The following is a 15,153-nucleotide window of genomic DNA, read 5'->3' as shown; positions in this document are numbered from 1 at the left end:
ATGTATTTTTACTGATTTCAGAGAGGAAGGGAGAGGGAGAGAGAGAGAAACATCATCCACGATGAGAGAGAATCATTGATTGGCTGCCTCCTACACGCCCCCTGCTGGGGATGGAGCCCGCAACCCAGGCCTGTGCCCCGACCGGAATGGAACCACAATCTCCTGGTTCATAGGTCGATGCTCATCCCCTGAGCCACGCCAGCCAGGCCTAATGGGTGTTTTTGTGCCTTTTTCTTGTTGCCACAGCAGCAGGTCTGATAATTCTTGGCACTTGCTGGTAGGGTCTGGGTCTCAGCGGTCCCGGGGGGGGGTGGGGAGGGGGAAGGTGGGTGTTTTTAAGGCACGGGGACCTCTTTTCTCCGGGCGCCAAACTGGTCTGAGCACTTAGACTGGAAGCGGGAGCCCTGGGCCCACATGGGTCACGGGCACAGGTCTCGCCTGCCTCGCCTCTTTCCCTGCGGGTGACCTCACTCCCAGGCCCTCACTGCGCTGCCCGCAGCGTCCCCGTGGGAGACAGCCAGTAGCTCTCCCTCCACGTCCCCATCGGGGACAGTGACTTGTACAGCGGCCCTGGAAGTCATTTCCAGGGGACGGGAGCTGGGAGGGCAGCGGACATGACAGATGACAGATTCAGGCCCGTGAGGTCCTGACAGGCGACAGGATCGCAGGCAGGAGCCAGCAGCGCTTCCGTGCTCCCTCACCCCGTCGTGTCCAAAACACCAGCACGTCCAGCCCGAGGGGCCCTCTCCCTGCGTCCGGGGGGAGAATGCCCGGGTTAGTCTCCCGCTGGCCACCCGCGGGGTCTGAGCTGGCGGGGCAGGTGCCACCAGGAAGCTGGGCCCCCGGGCTGTGGAGGAAGGCGGGCACTGCCAGGCGGCCGGGCCCACAGGGCGTTCCTGGTGAGCAGCCACGGACACCTGCAGCTCCCTGCTCCCTGCCGACCCCGTGTCCGGAGGCAGGCCGTGCCCGGGGAGGCCGACAGAGCCTGTGAGGGTGCCCAGTGTGGGGCCTGGGCCTCTGGGCACCCCCGGGCCTCTGGGCACCCCCGCTGGCAGGACAGAGCCCCTGCTTCTCGTGGAAAAGGGGGGGGCTGGGGGGCCGCAGTGGGAAAGGGGGGGCTGGGGGGCCGCAGTGGGAAAGGGGGCCCGGGGGGCCGCAGTGGGAAAGGGGGCCCGGGGGGCCGCAGTGGGAAAGGGGGCCCGGGGGGCCGCAGTGGGAAAGGGGGGCTGGGGGGCCGCAGTGGGAAAGGGGGGGCGGGGGGACCTCAGTGGGAAAGGGGGGGCGGGGGGCCGCAGTGGGAAAGGGGGGGCGGGGGGACCTCAGTGGGAAAGGGGGGGCAGGGGGCCGCAGTGGGAAAGGGGGGCCCGGGGGGCCGCAGTGGGAAAGGGAGGGTGGGGGGACCGCAGTGGGAAAGGGGGGGCGGGGGGACCTCAGTGGGAAAGGGGGCCTGGGGGGCCGCAGTGGGAAAGGGGGGACGGGGGGACCTCAGTGGGAAAGGTGGGGCGGGGGGCCGCAGTGGGAAAGGTACTGAGTTCCCCGCTCTCGTTCCAGACGGCAGAGCAGCTCATGACCTTGGCCTACGACAACGGGATCAACCTCTTCGACACGGCGGAAGTCTACGCGGCCGGCAAGTGCGTGTCTCCTCGTGGGAAGGGGTGTGGCCACGTGTCCCGTCCCCCCTCCCCCCGTCTTTCCCGCCACCCTCGTGTGCCTCCCCCTCCGCCCGCCTCTCTAAGCTCCAAATGGCTCAGGGCAGTGGTTTTCCTGGCGCCTGGTGGCAGAAGCTGGCACACGGGGCACTTGCTAAACTCCCTGTGTGCTCACCACGGCCGCCTCGGCCCCTCTGTGCCAACGCCGCCATGCCCGGCCGGGGCCGGATGAAGCTGCCACCGGCTCCCCCGCCGTGCCCGTGCCCCCCCACCCTCCCCCCCTCGCTCTCCTGGCATCTTCACCTCCTAATGGCGCAGCGGGGCGGCAGGCAGGGCAGGGCAGGCACAGGGGCGGCCAGCAGGAAGCACTTCCCTCTTGGCAGCGCCTGGCTCCTCAATTATGTAACAGCGAGGCTGTGGCCTGGGCTCGGGCCGGCGGTAATCAAATCATCCGCTCTCGCTCTCCGCCTCGCCTCGGGTTTCCAGAGCGCTTTGGCGTGAAGTCATCTGCTGGCTCCGGCCCCGCCCTCCGCCCCTTCGGCGGCACCGGCACCGGGGCCACAGCAGCGGGGCCTCGACTCAAGTCCTGGCCCAGGGTCCGAGGATCCCACAGCCCTGGGGCCTCCACTGGGACCCCACCCTCCTCCCCAGGCCCCGTCAGCAGCTCACTGCCCACCAACCCCTCCACGCGGGCGGCCGCTGCCCATCAGTGAGACGCTGTGCTGACCGAAGGCCGGAGGTGGGGAGGCCTGTGTGGAGGCTGTGCCACGCCCGCACCTGCCCTGCACCAGGCCCGTGGGCAGCTCCGTGCCGCCTCCTGCAGACGCTGCTCCACCTTCACGCCCCGGCGAAGGGACGCCAGGCCGGGCAGCTCGGGACTCGCACCCGGGTCCCGGCAGCCGGGGGCCTCCAGGAGGCCGAGGACGCGGGGAGCAGCTTCCTGGGGTCGTCGCTGTGCCCACCGCCCTGTCCTGCCCTCCACGCCCCGGCCTCTGAACCTGCCCACTCACCCCCATCCGGGCCTCGGTGCCCGCAGCCACCCACACGGGGGAGCGGGCGCTGCGCCAAGGGACAAGCACGGAGGAGCTGCCGGGCCGGGCTGCCAGGCGCTCCAGCGGGCGGGGCCCGGCGCTGTCCCTCTCGCTAACCAGGTGCCAGTCGTGTAGCGTGCTGAGTGCCCTCCTCTCCTGCTGGTGCTGCTTTGGGCACTTGCGGGGCTGCAGGGCTGCTGTGCCCGGCCGGACGGCACCAGCCTCACCAAGTCCCCGGCCACGGGCAGCAGGCCTTGGCTGACTATGTCTCAGTGCCTGTGAGCCAGGCCCACAGCTGCCTTCCTCTCTCCGCCCTCTGCTGACCTTTGTCCCGGGGAGGGCCCGGGACTGCGGAGGAGGCCGCTGAGTGCCTCTGAGCATCCTGCCCGCGAGGGGAGAGCTTTCAGGTGCTGCCAGGCAGCCTGCCAGCGAGAGCATTACCCCGAGAGCGTGACTCAGCGTTTCCCAGCGAGAGCATTACCCCCAGAGCGTGACTCAGCCTTTCCCAGCGAGAGCATTACCCCGAGAGCGTGACTCAGCGTTTCCCAGTGAGAGCATTACCCCGAGAGCATGACTCAGCGTTTCCCAAGGAGAGCCATTACCCCGAGAGTGTGACTCAGCGTTTCCCAGCGAGAGCCATTACCCTGAGAGCATGACTCAGCCTTTCCCAGCGAGAGCCATTACCCTGAGAGCATGACTCAGAGTTTCCCAACGAGAGCCATTACCCCCAGAGTGTGACTCAGCCTTTCCCAGCCAGAGCATTACCCCGAGAGCGTGACTCAGCGTTTCCCAAGGAGAGCCATTACCCTGAGAGCATGACTCAGCCTTTCCCAAGGAGAGCCATTACCCTGAGAGCATGACTCAGCATTTCCCAGCAAGAGCATTATCCAGAGAGCGTGACTCAGCGTTTCCCAGCGAGAGCATTATCCTGAGAGCGTGACTCAGCGTTTCCCAGAGAGAGCCATTACCCCGAGAGCGCGACTCAGCGTTTCCCAGTGAGAGCATTACCCTGAGAGTGTGACTCAGCGTTTCCCAGCGAGAGCATTACCCCGAGAGCGCGACTCAGCGTTTCCATGGCGGGGAGCCGCGCACGGGTCAGCTCGGGCCTCTCTCACCCAGGGACACTCTGCCAGCAAAACGTCCTCAAAAGTCAGAAACTAAAGCGCGATCCGTCACTGCCGAGCCACGCGGGCCGGAGCAGTGCCCATGAGGCCGGGGCCCGAGTTTGGTGCGGGGCCCCGAGGGACGCCAGACAGAGTGGACAGGGGCCAGCTGGGCGTCTGTCTCATCCAAACGCAGGAGACCAGAGGACCATGCACATGTGCACACACACATATACACACATGCACACGCGTACACACGCCCACAAATGCACGCCTGCTGGAGCTCTGCCAGAACCCCACCCTGGCCCTGAGTCCCTGTCGGTTGTCTCTGAAAACAAGAGGAATAATTTAACTTTTAAAAACTTACCTGTCTGGCCCGGGCCACTATGTCTCAATGGTTAGAGTGTCACCCACACCCCGAAGGGTCTTGAGTTCGATTCCCAGTCTAGGGCACGTTCCTGGGTCGCAGGTCCCTCCCTGGCCCGGGTGGGGCCTGTGTAGAAGGCAACTAGTGAATGTTTCTCTCTTCCTCTCTCCCCTTTCCCTCCTTCCTCCCTTCCACTCCAAAAATCAACGGGAAAAACGTCCTCGAGTGAGGACTAACACACACAGAAAACCCTTCCAAATGGGACCGTGTCATGTGGCAGGCGTTTTCCCGGGGAACTGCCCGTGGCCGGGGGCCGGGGGCCGGGGGCCGCTGGCCTTCCCTACGGGCTCCGGCTCCTTCCGGCGAGGGCCACGTGCCACGCCCTTGGAGGGCGCAGCAGCCACGCCGGACCCTGGATGCGCTGCTGGAGCCACGGGGGCCCACGCCCTCCCCTCGGGGACCCGCAGCGGCTGTCGCGGTGGGCGGGTGCCGTGGCTGTAACCACATCTCCGTGTCTCCTTCTTCAGGGCTGAAGTGGTCCTCGGGAACATCATCAAGAAGAAGGGATGGAGGTAGTGCCTGCTCTCTCTGTGGTCCGTGTCCGGGCCCACACGGGGGCGGGAGGGGGAGAGGGGAGAGGAGGGGCTCTGGGCTGGGATTGGGTGGCGAGCGTGGCTCCGTCTCCTGCCCCGTCCTGTTGCCAGGACAGAGCCCGGGGTCTCAGACCTCCCGTCCCAGCATCGCTCTCGGGGAAGGGGAGGGTGTCCCGGGACGAGGCAGCCCTGAGCTTTCTCCAGGGAGCGGGGTTCACACGGGGTGGCCGCCCCCAAGGAGCCAGGGGCTGTGGCGAGGTGGGGGCCAAATTCCGTTCTCCCAGGTCGGCGTCTCTGCTGGGGAGGGAGCCAGTGCCGCCGCCCCCCCCCCCCCCCCGCACACCCCATCTGCCCCTCCCCTGACCCTCAGTGCAGAGGGCCAGGGTCCCGGGGACAAGGTTGACCGGTGAGGCCAGGCAGCGCTGGCCGTGGGGACCTCCCAAGGCCCTGGGTGCCGCGGGGGTGGCCTGAGAGGAGAGGCCCCGGACAGGAACCGCTGCCCGCCTCCTGGCCGGGCTGACCCAGGCTCAGACACCACCCAGTCCAGGCCCGGCCTTCACACCCCACCCCCTCACCCGGGAAGTGGTGGCTCTAAGACCGCCTTCACCTCCGGACCCGCACACCCCCCACCCCCCGCCCCAGGCTGGGCCCCGGGAGCACAGGAGCCCCACCCCCACCCCCGCAGCCCGTCTCCATCAGGGCAGACACGGTCGGTGGCCGAGCGGCTGGCTCCCAGGGGCCCCAGACACTGCGGATGCCCCACCAAACCATGTCTTTGTGGCTCTAACTGGTCCCAGAGCCCCTGCCGGTCCCTAAGGAACGAGATGGCTCCTGGTAGCCAGTCCCCAATTATGTCTCGGTGGAGACGGGAGAGCCAGGGTCACCGCCCCACCCGGGGGACGCTGTGCCCCGAGGCCCTGGGGCGGGCACGGCCTCGGGGTCACTCTGCCCCGCCCCTCCGGGACAGGCTCAGGGAGACTTAAAGCAGGAAAACACCTGCCTTCCCATGCCCCAACCCGGCCCTCCACCCCAGCCAGCATCCCGAGCCCCCAGAGCCCAGCCTCCCTCCCTCAGGGGCCCAGCCCGCGTCCCCACGGCCCTCCTGCTGCAGTGTCACCGGATGAGTGGCCCGTGTCCTGCCGCCTGGGCTCCTGCCACCCTGGGCCCCTGAGCCTTCCGTGGCCCCGGCCCGTGGGTCCAGCGGGGAGTTCACCCACGTGGCGAGTTAGTTACACCCACGGCTGTCTCCTGAGTCCCTGTCCCCACCCCTCCCTCCACCTGCTTCCTACCCCCTGAGCTGTGTCCCCCTCATTCTCCCGAGACCCCTCTCCCCAGCGTGCCCCTCCTCTGGGCCGTCTCCCTGGGCCCCATGCCCAGCCCCTGGGTCCAGGTCGGGGAGATCACCCATGTGGCTAGTTAGTTACACCCACGGGTGGTCTCCTGACCCCACGCGGAGCCCAGGGTCCAGGCTCGACACAGCGAGGACACTGAGTGACGGGCACCCTCTTTCACCCAGTGCTCCCCGATGCGAAGGGTGGGGGGCCCCCGAGGGACCACGTGCAGTAACGCCCTCCTCTGCTCTGTCCACAGGCGGTCCAGCCTGGTCATCACCACCAAGATCTTCTGGGGAGGAAAGTAGGTGCAGCGGCCGCAGCCCTGAGCCCAGCCCACCCCCTGACTGAGGCGGCTCCGGGCGGGGGGAGGGCGGGGGCCGGGCCTTGTGGCTCAGCCCCCTGGCGCTGCCGCGGGTGGGCTGGCCTTGGTGCCTCCGCCCCAGCGGGCGCCCGTCCCTACGGAGGGAGGTCAAGTTCCCAAAGAGCGGCTCCGGCCGAGTCTGTCTGTATTCAGACCTCGTCCCCCTTTTCTGTTTGCGTCTGTGGGTTCGTCCTTTTCGGCCGATCACAAAGGCGGTGCTCTAAACACCGGGAAACACAGATAACTGGTGAACTGTCCCCCACCCTCCCTCCCTGGGCCACAGCCCCCCTCACCCCCCGCCGCCGGGAGCACCCCTGTTCTCTCTGCGGCCGACCGAGCCAGCTTCCTGGGAATTACAACTGTGGCTCGTTCTTAAAAATGCGAGAGGAAGGGAGAGGGAGAGAGAGAAACATCCGTGATGAGAGAGTGTCATTGATCAGCTGCCTCCTGCACACTGCCCATGGGGATCGAGCCCACAGCCCGGACCTGTGTCCTGACCGGGATATGGTTCATTCTTAACCTTTAAAACAAATCCATGCCAAGCAGAAAAGAAAATTGAAAAACAGGAACCACCCCCTACAGCCACCCCCTCCCCAGGACGGCCAGGAGCAGCCTGGGCCTTCCCCCTCCCCCCCCGCCCTCCCCCGCCACACCTGCGGGAGCGCCCGGGGGCCTCCTGGTTTCCACCCCGAAGGCCGCATCCGCCCTGCCTTTCTCCCTGACATCTGCACCATCCCCGCCTTCCCCACCGCCTGCCCTCACGCGGCCTGTCTTTCAGGGCGGAGACCGAGCGGGGCCTCTCCCGGAAGCACATCATTGAAGGTGAGGGCCCCGAGCCCGGGGCCTCCCGGGTGCAAAACTGAGGGTGCACAGCTCCCCTCCCGATGAGCACAGGCCCAGGCCTGGGGACCCCGGAGCTCTGCACCCCCATCCGGGTCCCGAGGGCGGGCAGGGGTGGACCGGGACAGACAGCCGGGTTTCCGTTCAGGGCTGATCAGAGTGAGCAATGTCACTCCCAGCCTCTGTGGGGCTCAGAGCCACCGCCCGGGGGCCGGGAACGGGGAGCACCGGCGAGGGTGGATGCAGACACGGCCCGAGCGGCCCGGCACCCAGAGCACAGGAGGGCAGCTGGCCTGCCATCTGTGTATTCCCGGTGTCTCCCTACCTTTCCTGTCCACGTTCACGTCCATAACAGCCAGAGGACGGGGGCCTCGCCGCCCTGCCCCCAGCCCCGCACCCCCTCCGGCTCTGCTCTGACCCCTGCCGGGTGCGGGGTCACGGCTGGTGCGTTTCAGACGCCCTCGGCCTTGGCTGCGGGGACGCCACGTGACCTGCCCGGCCCTCGGTGTCACCCCACGGGCCACGGGAGACCCAGACGGTCCCCCCACATCCCAGACAGGCCCTGCCTTCTCCCCTGGCCTCCACCTCCCCCAGCCGCCCGCCTCGTCCATCCCGCCTCTGGCTCGGGCGGCGGCCCGGGCAGCCGGTGACCACCCTCCGCCTCCCCCAGGTCTGAAGGCCTCCCTGGAGCGGCTGCAGCTCGAGTACGTGGACGTGGTGTTTGCCAACCGCCCGGACCCCAACACGCCCATGGAAGGTGGGTTCCCCCATGGCCCCGAGGTCCCACCAGGGCCCGAGGCCTCGGCACGGCCCGCGGGCACCAGGCCGGCGGGAGGGGAGGCCAGGCCTTGGGTGGAGAGAGCGGCAGGGAGGCCTGAGCTCAGCCCGGGCTCCCTCCCACCCCCCCAGCGGGGACCCTGGCACCCGGCTCCACCCGGTCCCCGCCCTGGGCTCGCTGCGCATGCTCTCTCCTCCCGGCGGCTGAGCGTTTGCGGCTAAATGGGGTCCACGGCTCGCTGCACCCGCTCCCTCTCATCGCCGTCCCGCGGCCTCTGCTCCCTCGCTCGGTCCCTGAGAGCAGACCAGACGCCAGGGGTTCGCAGAGCCCTTTGGCCTCAGTTATCCTCTCGCCTCCGCACCCCCTCCCGGCTCCCAGCCGCCCGCTCCGGACCTTCCCCACGAGCTTTCCTGCTTCGGGAACTGGGAACTGGGTCGTATGCGGTTATTTTCCCTTCATTTGTGGACACATATACGTATATATACACACCGTGCGTGCACGCATTTGTGCGCGTGTGTGTGCGTGTGTGTGCATGTGTGTGCACGTGTGTGCGTGTGTGCACGTGTGCGTGCGCGTGTGTGCATGTGTGTGCGTGTGTGCGTGCATATGTGCATATGTGCATGTGCGTGTGTGTGCGTGTGTGCTCGTGTGTATGTGTGTGCGCGCATGCGTGTGTGTACGTGTGTGCGTGTGTGCGTGTGTGTGCACGTGTGCGTGCGCGTGTGCATGCATGTGTGCATGCATGTGTGCATGTGCGTATGTGTGCTCATGTGTATGTGTGTGCGCGCATACGTGTGTGTACGTGTGTATGTGTGTGTGTGTGCACTCGTGTGTGTGTGTGTGTGTGTGTGTGTGCATGGGCTTTCTAACGCGCGCTCCGCGGAAGCGGTCTGTGCCTGCCTGCCGTGCCCTCCGTCACCCGCGCCGCCCGTGTTCCCACAGCTGCCAACTCTGCTCTCTCCACATCTCTTTCTGCCGCCAGGGGACCCACTTAGCTCCTCCAGGTCCAGGACATTCATCATAGAAGGTACCGGTGCCCGCCGGCCCGGCCCTGTCCGCGCTGCATTTTATGAGGCAGTGGCTGCACTCACCGCCTCTCCCTGAGGACACACTTCCCCATAAAATGCACCAGGCAGACAGGCCGACACCCTGCACAGCCTGCCCGGGCCGCTGTCCATCCTCCGCCCTGTGCATGCCGCCCCCGCCTGGCCGTGCGAGGTCCCGGGGCGGCCGCGGGCCCTCCGGTTGGGGGATGCTGCCCTCAGGGCCTAAGACTTTGATGCAGGATGGGCCGGGGCGGGGCTGAAGGAGGCCAGGTTCCCACCAGAGCAAACACATGGGGGATCCCCAGGTATGTGGCCCCCACAAGTCTTGTTTCTCCAGAATTCACGTTTGCTTAAGCCCCTGCCCCACAGCGCGCCGGCTCCCTGTGAGCGTGCCGGCGGGCATGGCGCCCGAGTCCCTGGGGGGGCTGGCCACCTGCCGCTCACCCCTGCTGTGTGGCCTGACCCCCCACTGGAAGGGAGCATTGTCCGCCTGGAAGGACCCCCTCCTGAGCCGGGAAACCCGAGACCCGGGCCGCCGCTGGCCCCGGGTGGCCCCTGCCCGCCCCACGCTCAGGGCCCAGGATGCACCCCTACAGGCCTCGGTCTCCCTGGGGACCGAGCCGAGATCCACGGTGGCAGGACTCCTGCCCGCCAACTGGCACTGCCACCTGCCAACTGGCACTGCCCATGTATTATCTGTGACCGGGCAGCAGATGCCAGGGGTCTTGGCAGCAGCGGCAAGGATTTGTTGGACGGCATTAAATATTGAGGCGGAGGGCAGGCCCCTCGTTGTCCCTGAGTCTGGGCCACTGGCGCCCCCCATGGGCAGAGAGCAGAGCCCGTGGCCTGTCTGAGGGCACCGTGGTCCCGGGTGTGGCTCCATGCCCGCCGGCCACCCAGCAGCCTCGGCCCAGGGCACCCGCCGCCAGGGCCGCCGCCACAGGCTCCCAGGCTACCGCAGGGCCATGACCGCAGGCTGGCCGCCGCCCTCTGCATGGCAGGCCCTGCACCGCGGCCCCTCCTGAGGAGGGAGCGGCCGGAGCCAGGCCGGGAGCGGCCGGCTCTCCCCTCCGCATGTGGCCTGCGCCTTGGCTGAGACGCAGGCGCTCACGCTGCATGGCTGCAGGTCCCCGGGTGTTTCTAAAGGCCCGATGGGCGCCCGGCCGGCACGGGGCACGGGGCTCGGAGGTGGGACCCTCACGCCCTCCACCCGACACCGCTGTCCTTCACCACGACCGGTGTCCACCAAGGGCGGCCCCTGGGGGCCCGGGCTCCCTGCCAGCCCGCTCCCCTCCCTGGGATGGGGGTAGGGGGGACGGGGCGGGCCTGCAGGGGTGGAAGCCCAGGCGTGAGTTTCGAGGGGTCTCCGCGCCCATGGAGACCGCCCCCCCGGGAGCCCAGCCACCGCTGCCGTCTACAAAACCGGGGCCCTGGCCAGGCCGCATCCTGCTTTGTTTTAGAAACACTTGTTGCCAGCTCCCCGCCCTCACATTCGGACTTGCAAGCACTGTATGGGGCCTGGGAGACATCTGGGGAAGCACACACACACACACACACACACACACACACACCACGGCAACGCTGAGACATTGGAACTGGAAAAGGGGAGGCCAAGTTCTGTGTCAAAAACTACATCCCCGGGCGCTGAAACCGCCCGGGAGGGAAAGCCGACCCGTTCGCTTCCCAGAGCCCCTGCGAGCCTCGGGGGGAGCCCTGGGGGGTCCCCCGTTTAAAAGGAAGGCGGTCTCCGCGGCTGAGGTCCCAGGACAGGACACGGGGAGTCTCGCTGCCCGGTCTGCAGTGGAGACTGGGGAGTCCACTGCAGCCCCGGGCCTCCCCAGAGGGTCACCCAGGCCCCCCTTCGCCAGGAGCAGAAGCCACGCTGCCCGGCGTTGGGACACGCTCCGGCCCGGGGCGGGCTGGCATGAGACACGAGGGCCACCCATGTCTTCCCTCGCTCTTCTGGGCCACCCAGGGCCCCGCGCCCTGTCCCTGCAGATGCCACGGTCACTGTGCCCTCCCCTTCTGCAGCCCCACTGAGAGCGGGAGGAGCCCGCGCAGCCGCCCAGCCACAGGCGAACACTGCGCCTGCCTCCGCTGCCTCCTGCCAGCGTGGCCGTGACCCTAATCCCTACCTGTCTGCTGGGGGGTCAGGCCCTGCTTCCTCCTGGGACTGGAGAACTCTCTAGAATGGCCTCACATCCTTCATCTTCCCACAGCCCTTCTAACCTGACAGGAACACCTGGTCCCCCCACAACCCCTCTCTCAAAGATCCCATAAGGCCTGTGCCTACTGGACCAGTTTGGCTCAGTGGATAGAGCATCAACCTATGGACAGAAGGGTCCCGGGTTCGATTCCGGTCAAGGGCACGTACCTCGGTTGCAGGCTCCTCCCCGGCCTGGGCCCCCCTGATCAGGGCTCATGCAGGAGGCGACCCATCGATGTGTTTCTCTCTGTCTCTCCCTCTCTCCCCTACTCTCTCTAAAAATCAAATGGGTGAGGATAAAAAAAAAAAAAAACCAGCTGCCTGGAGAAGGTCCGCTTTGTCTGTCGCCCGGACCCCGCCCCCGCCCCGGGAGCCGGGAGTACAGTGCTTGCAAGACGCCATCGCAGCTCCCGTCCCTGCTCCGGCCCCGTGTTTGCAGAATGCGCCCCGCTGGGCCTGGGCCCGGCCACCCCCAACCTGCGGCTCCCCTCTCTCTGCAGAGACCGTGCGCGCCATGACCCACGTCATCACCCAGGGCATGGCCATGTACTGGGGCACATCGCGCTGGAGCTCCATGGAGATCATGGTAGGCGGCTCCTGCCCGCCCCAGGGAGGGCCCGCGGGTCCCGGGCTGTGGGTCCGGCGGCACCGGTGCTGGGACGTGCGGCGGTCACGGCTGCAGGCCTAGCGGGTCTCGGTCTCGGCACGGGCGGCACTGGCCTGGGTGAAGGTGGGGCTCACCCCCTCTGAGCCTCCCTCCCCTGGGGCCCAGGACTCTGGGGCGGCCTGAGAGCAGGTGCCAAGCTCCAGAGACAGCCCCTCGGGCCCGGGCACCGAGCTCTCGGGTCTGCCAGGCGCCGGTAGCTTTAGGGGCTCTGTGCCCTGGCTGGGGGGATGGGGGCATCATCCTGTGTACCAAGGAGGTGGTGGGTTCGACCCCAGTCAGACAGCTGGGGGCGGGGGCGGGGGCAGATGGCAGTCCCTCCCTGCTGCCCGGTGTCCTCCCCGCTGCCCGGTGTCCTCCCCGCTGCCCGGTGTCCTCCCCGCTGCCCGGCCGCGGGGCCCAACGCCCTCTGCTCCGCAGGAAGCCTACTCGGTGGCCCGGCAGTTCAACCTGATCCCGCCCATCTGCGAGCAGGCCGAGTACCACATGTTCCAGCGCGAGAAGGTGGAGGTGCAGCTGCCCGAGCTCTTCCACAAGATCGGTGGGCGCCGCCCGCCCTCTCCCCCACACACAGCCCTCTCCCCTGCCCCCCACCCCTGCCCCGCCCCCACAGCCCTCTCCCCTGCCCCCCACCCCCGCCCCGCCCTGCACAGCCCTCTCCCCGCCCCCTGCCCGCCCTGCACAGCCCTCTCCCCGCCCCCTGCCCGCCCCCACAGCCCTCTCCTGCCCCCTGCCCGCCCCCCACAGCCCTCTCCTGCCCCCTGCCCGCCCCCCACAGCCCTCTCCTGCCCCCTGCCCGCCCCCCACAGCCCTCTCCCCGCCCCCTGCCCCCCCCACAGCCCTCTCCCCCACCCTGCCCGCCCCACAGCCCTCTGCCAGTCCCCGCCCCACCCGGGGCCCAGGGCCTGACCTCGCCGGCTCTCCCCCTGCAGGAGTGGGTGCCATGACCTGGTCCCCCCTGGCCTGCGGCATCGTCTCCGGGAAGTATGACAGCGGCATCCCGCCCTACTCCAGAGCCTCCCTGAAGGTCAGGAGGGGCGGGCAGGGGCCGCGCAGAGGGGCCGGGCAGGGAGGGGCGGGCAGGGGATGCTGGGCAGGGGGGGGCAGCGGGGGCCGGGCAGGGAGGGCCGGGCAGGGAGGGGCTGGGCAGGGAGGGGCGGGCAGTGAGGGCCGGGCAGGGGGGGGCCCGGGCAGTGAGGGGCCGGGCAGGGAGGGGTGGGCAGGGAGGGTCAGGCCGGGAGTGGACCTCTCTAGAGGTGAGGCCCCAGGGCCGACAGCCTAGGTGCTGGCAGCCTTCCCCGGGCCCTGCCTGCACACCAGGGCTGCGGGAACTCGGGCCGGCCTGGCCTGAGCCGGGCCTGGAAGAGCCGCCCACCCCATGGGTGTGCCCAGTGAAGAAGTGCCTTCACTCCCAGCACCCCTTAACACCTCCTTGGTTCCACATTCACAGCCTGGGCTGGGCCCGCACGTGCCTTTGGGATGCCCCCCATGCACACGCATGCACACGCATGCACACGCACACACGCACCTGATCTGGGCTGAGCTCAGAGCCCGGGCTGCACAGCTTCTCCAGTCACTCAGAGGTGACTGACTCCCGGGACGAGTCCCAGACGCACACCCCAGAGAGGGGGCTCCAGGAGGGGTGCAGAGTGCAGAGGAAGGCTGCCCGGGCCGGGCAGGCCCAGCCCCAGAGCCCCAAGCCCCAGGTTCAAGGGCAGATGGCCTGCCCTCCTCACTCCTCCCAGCCCACTGCAAGGCCAGGGCCCCTGCCAGGCACTGTGCCCCTGGGAGCGGGGCAGGGAGAAGAGAGGTCAGCTCCCCTCAGCTCCCCTCAGCTCCCCCAGACAACCGGCTTCAGAGAGCAGTGGTCCCACACTTCCAACGGCCAGGAGGGGGCGCTGCCCTGGCTCCGGTCCCCAGCCACCGGCACACAGAGGCAGGTGACCTGCCCTCACCTGGGGGCTGTGTCTTCCCTCCCTCCCCCTCCCCCTCCAGGGCTACCAGTGGCTGAAGGACAAGATCCTGAGTGAGGAGGGCCGGCGCCAGCAGGCCAAGCTGAAGGAGCTGCAGGCCATCGCCGAGCGCCTGGGCTGCACCCTCCCGCAGCTGGCCATAGGTAACGGCTGGGGCATGCCAGAGGTAACAGCTAGAGGGAGGGGTGACCATAGGTAACAGCTGGGGGCGTGGCCATAGGTAACAACTGGGGGACATGGCCACAGGTAACAGCTGGGGGCGTGGCCAGAGGTAACAGCTGGGGGCGTGGCCATAGGTAACAGCTGGGGGAGGCATGGCCACAGGTAACAGCTGGGGGGCGTGGCCATAGGTAACGGCTGGGGCATGACCAGAGGTAACAGCTAGAGGGAGGGGTGACCATAGGTAACAGCTGGGGGGCGTGGCCATAGGTAACAGCTGGGGGGCGTGGCCACAGGTAACAGCTGGGGGCATGGCCATAGGTAACAGCTGGGGAAGGCGTGGCCACAGGTAATAGGCTGGGGCTGGGGCAGAGTTGGGAGGTGTCAGGAGTCCCTTATGCCCGGGCCAGCCCCTTTATGAGCCAGCCACGGGTAATGGGGGTCCCACATTCGCTGGAGAAGGTGGGGTCCCTGAGCACTTGGGCCACCTCTCCACACGGGGCGGTCTGTGCCAGGTCTCCCCCGCACACCCCCTCTCCCTGGCACCGCTGGCACTGGCCTTGCCAGGCCGCTCCAAGCCGCAGACTCGGGCTGGGTGTCTCCGGCCGGTGCGGAGAGGCAGAACCGGAAGGCGCCTGCCCCGGGGTGCCTCCTGGGTCACGGCCCCCTCAGCTCCCCTCTGTCTCGCCGCCCCAGCCTGGTGCCTGAGGAACGAGGGCGTGAGCTCCGTGCTCCTGGGCGCGTCCAGCGCGGAGCAGCTGATGGAGAACATCGGAGCCATACAGGTGAGCGGGTCCCTGGCGTCCGGGGAGCCGGCGGTACTGGCTGAGCACCTGCTCCGTACCAGGCCTGTGCGAGGCACGTGGGCTCCGCCGCGGACCCCGAAGAGCCGGTGTCCTAGCCGAACGGACAGCCCCGAAGGGGAGCAGGGAGGGAGGTGGAGGGGTGTCACAGGAGCGCTGAGGGGGGAAGCTGGTGCCAGGGCGGAGTCCGGGGAGGCAGAGGGGGGAGAGCCCTGGGCCCGGGGAAGGGGCTGTCAGGCTGGGCTG

General features: G+C 68.2%; 1 protein-coding gene across 6 annotated transcripts in view; it reads left to right on the top strand.

Moving 5' to 3' along the window:
* The window catches only part of KCNAB2 (potassium voltage-gated channel subfamily A regulatory beta subunit 2), a 64,895-nt gene that overhangs the window by 46,240 nt on the left and 3,502 nt on the right, over positions 1-15,153 (top strand). For 3 of the 6 annotated variants that reach the window (XM_084875825.1, XM_084875824.1, XM_084875828.1), the window contains 11 exons: positions 1,552-1,631; positions 4,678-4,722; positions 6,334-6,378; positions 7,217-7,260; positions 7,949-8,035; positions 9,039-9,083; positions 11,809-11,894; positions 12,393-12,513; positions 12,905-12,999; positions 13,968-14,088; positions 14,801-14,889. In XM_084875825.1, coding sequence (XP_084731951.1) covers positions 1,552-1,631; positions 4,678-4,722; positions 6,334-6,378; positions 7,217-7,260; positions 7,949-8,035; positions 9,039-9,083; positions 11,809-11,894; positions 12,393-12,513; positions 12,905-12,999; positions 13,968-14,088; positions 14,801-14,889 — 858 coding nt within the window. The remainder of the gene's footprint in view (positions 1-1,551; positions 1,632-4,677; positions 4,723-6,333; positions 6,379-7,216; positions 7,261-7,948; positions 8,036-9,038; positions 9,084-11,808; positions 11,895-12,392; positions 12,514-12,904; positions 13,000-13,967; positions 14,089-14,800; positions 14,890-15,153) is intronic. The other 3 variants (XM_084875827.1, XM_084875826.1, XM_084875829.1) reach the window with 1 other exon arrangement.

This window comes from Pipistrellus hanaki (genome assembly GCF_964339955.1).
Source record: "Pipistrellus hanaki genome assembly, chromosome: 2".
Taxonomy (NCBI): Eukaryota; Metazoa; Chordata; class Mammalia; order Chiroptera; family Vespertilionidae; genus Pipistrellus; species Pipistrellus hanaki.
This window is presented reverse-complemented; position numbering and strand designations above follow the sequence as displayed.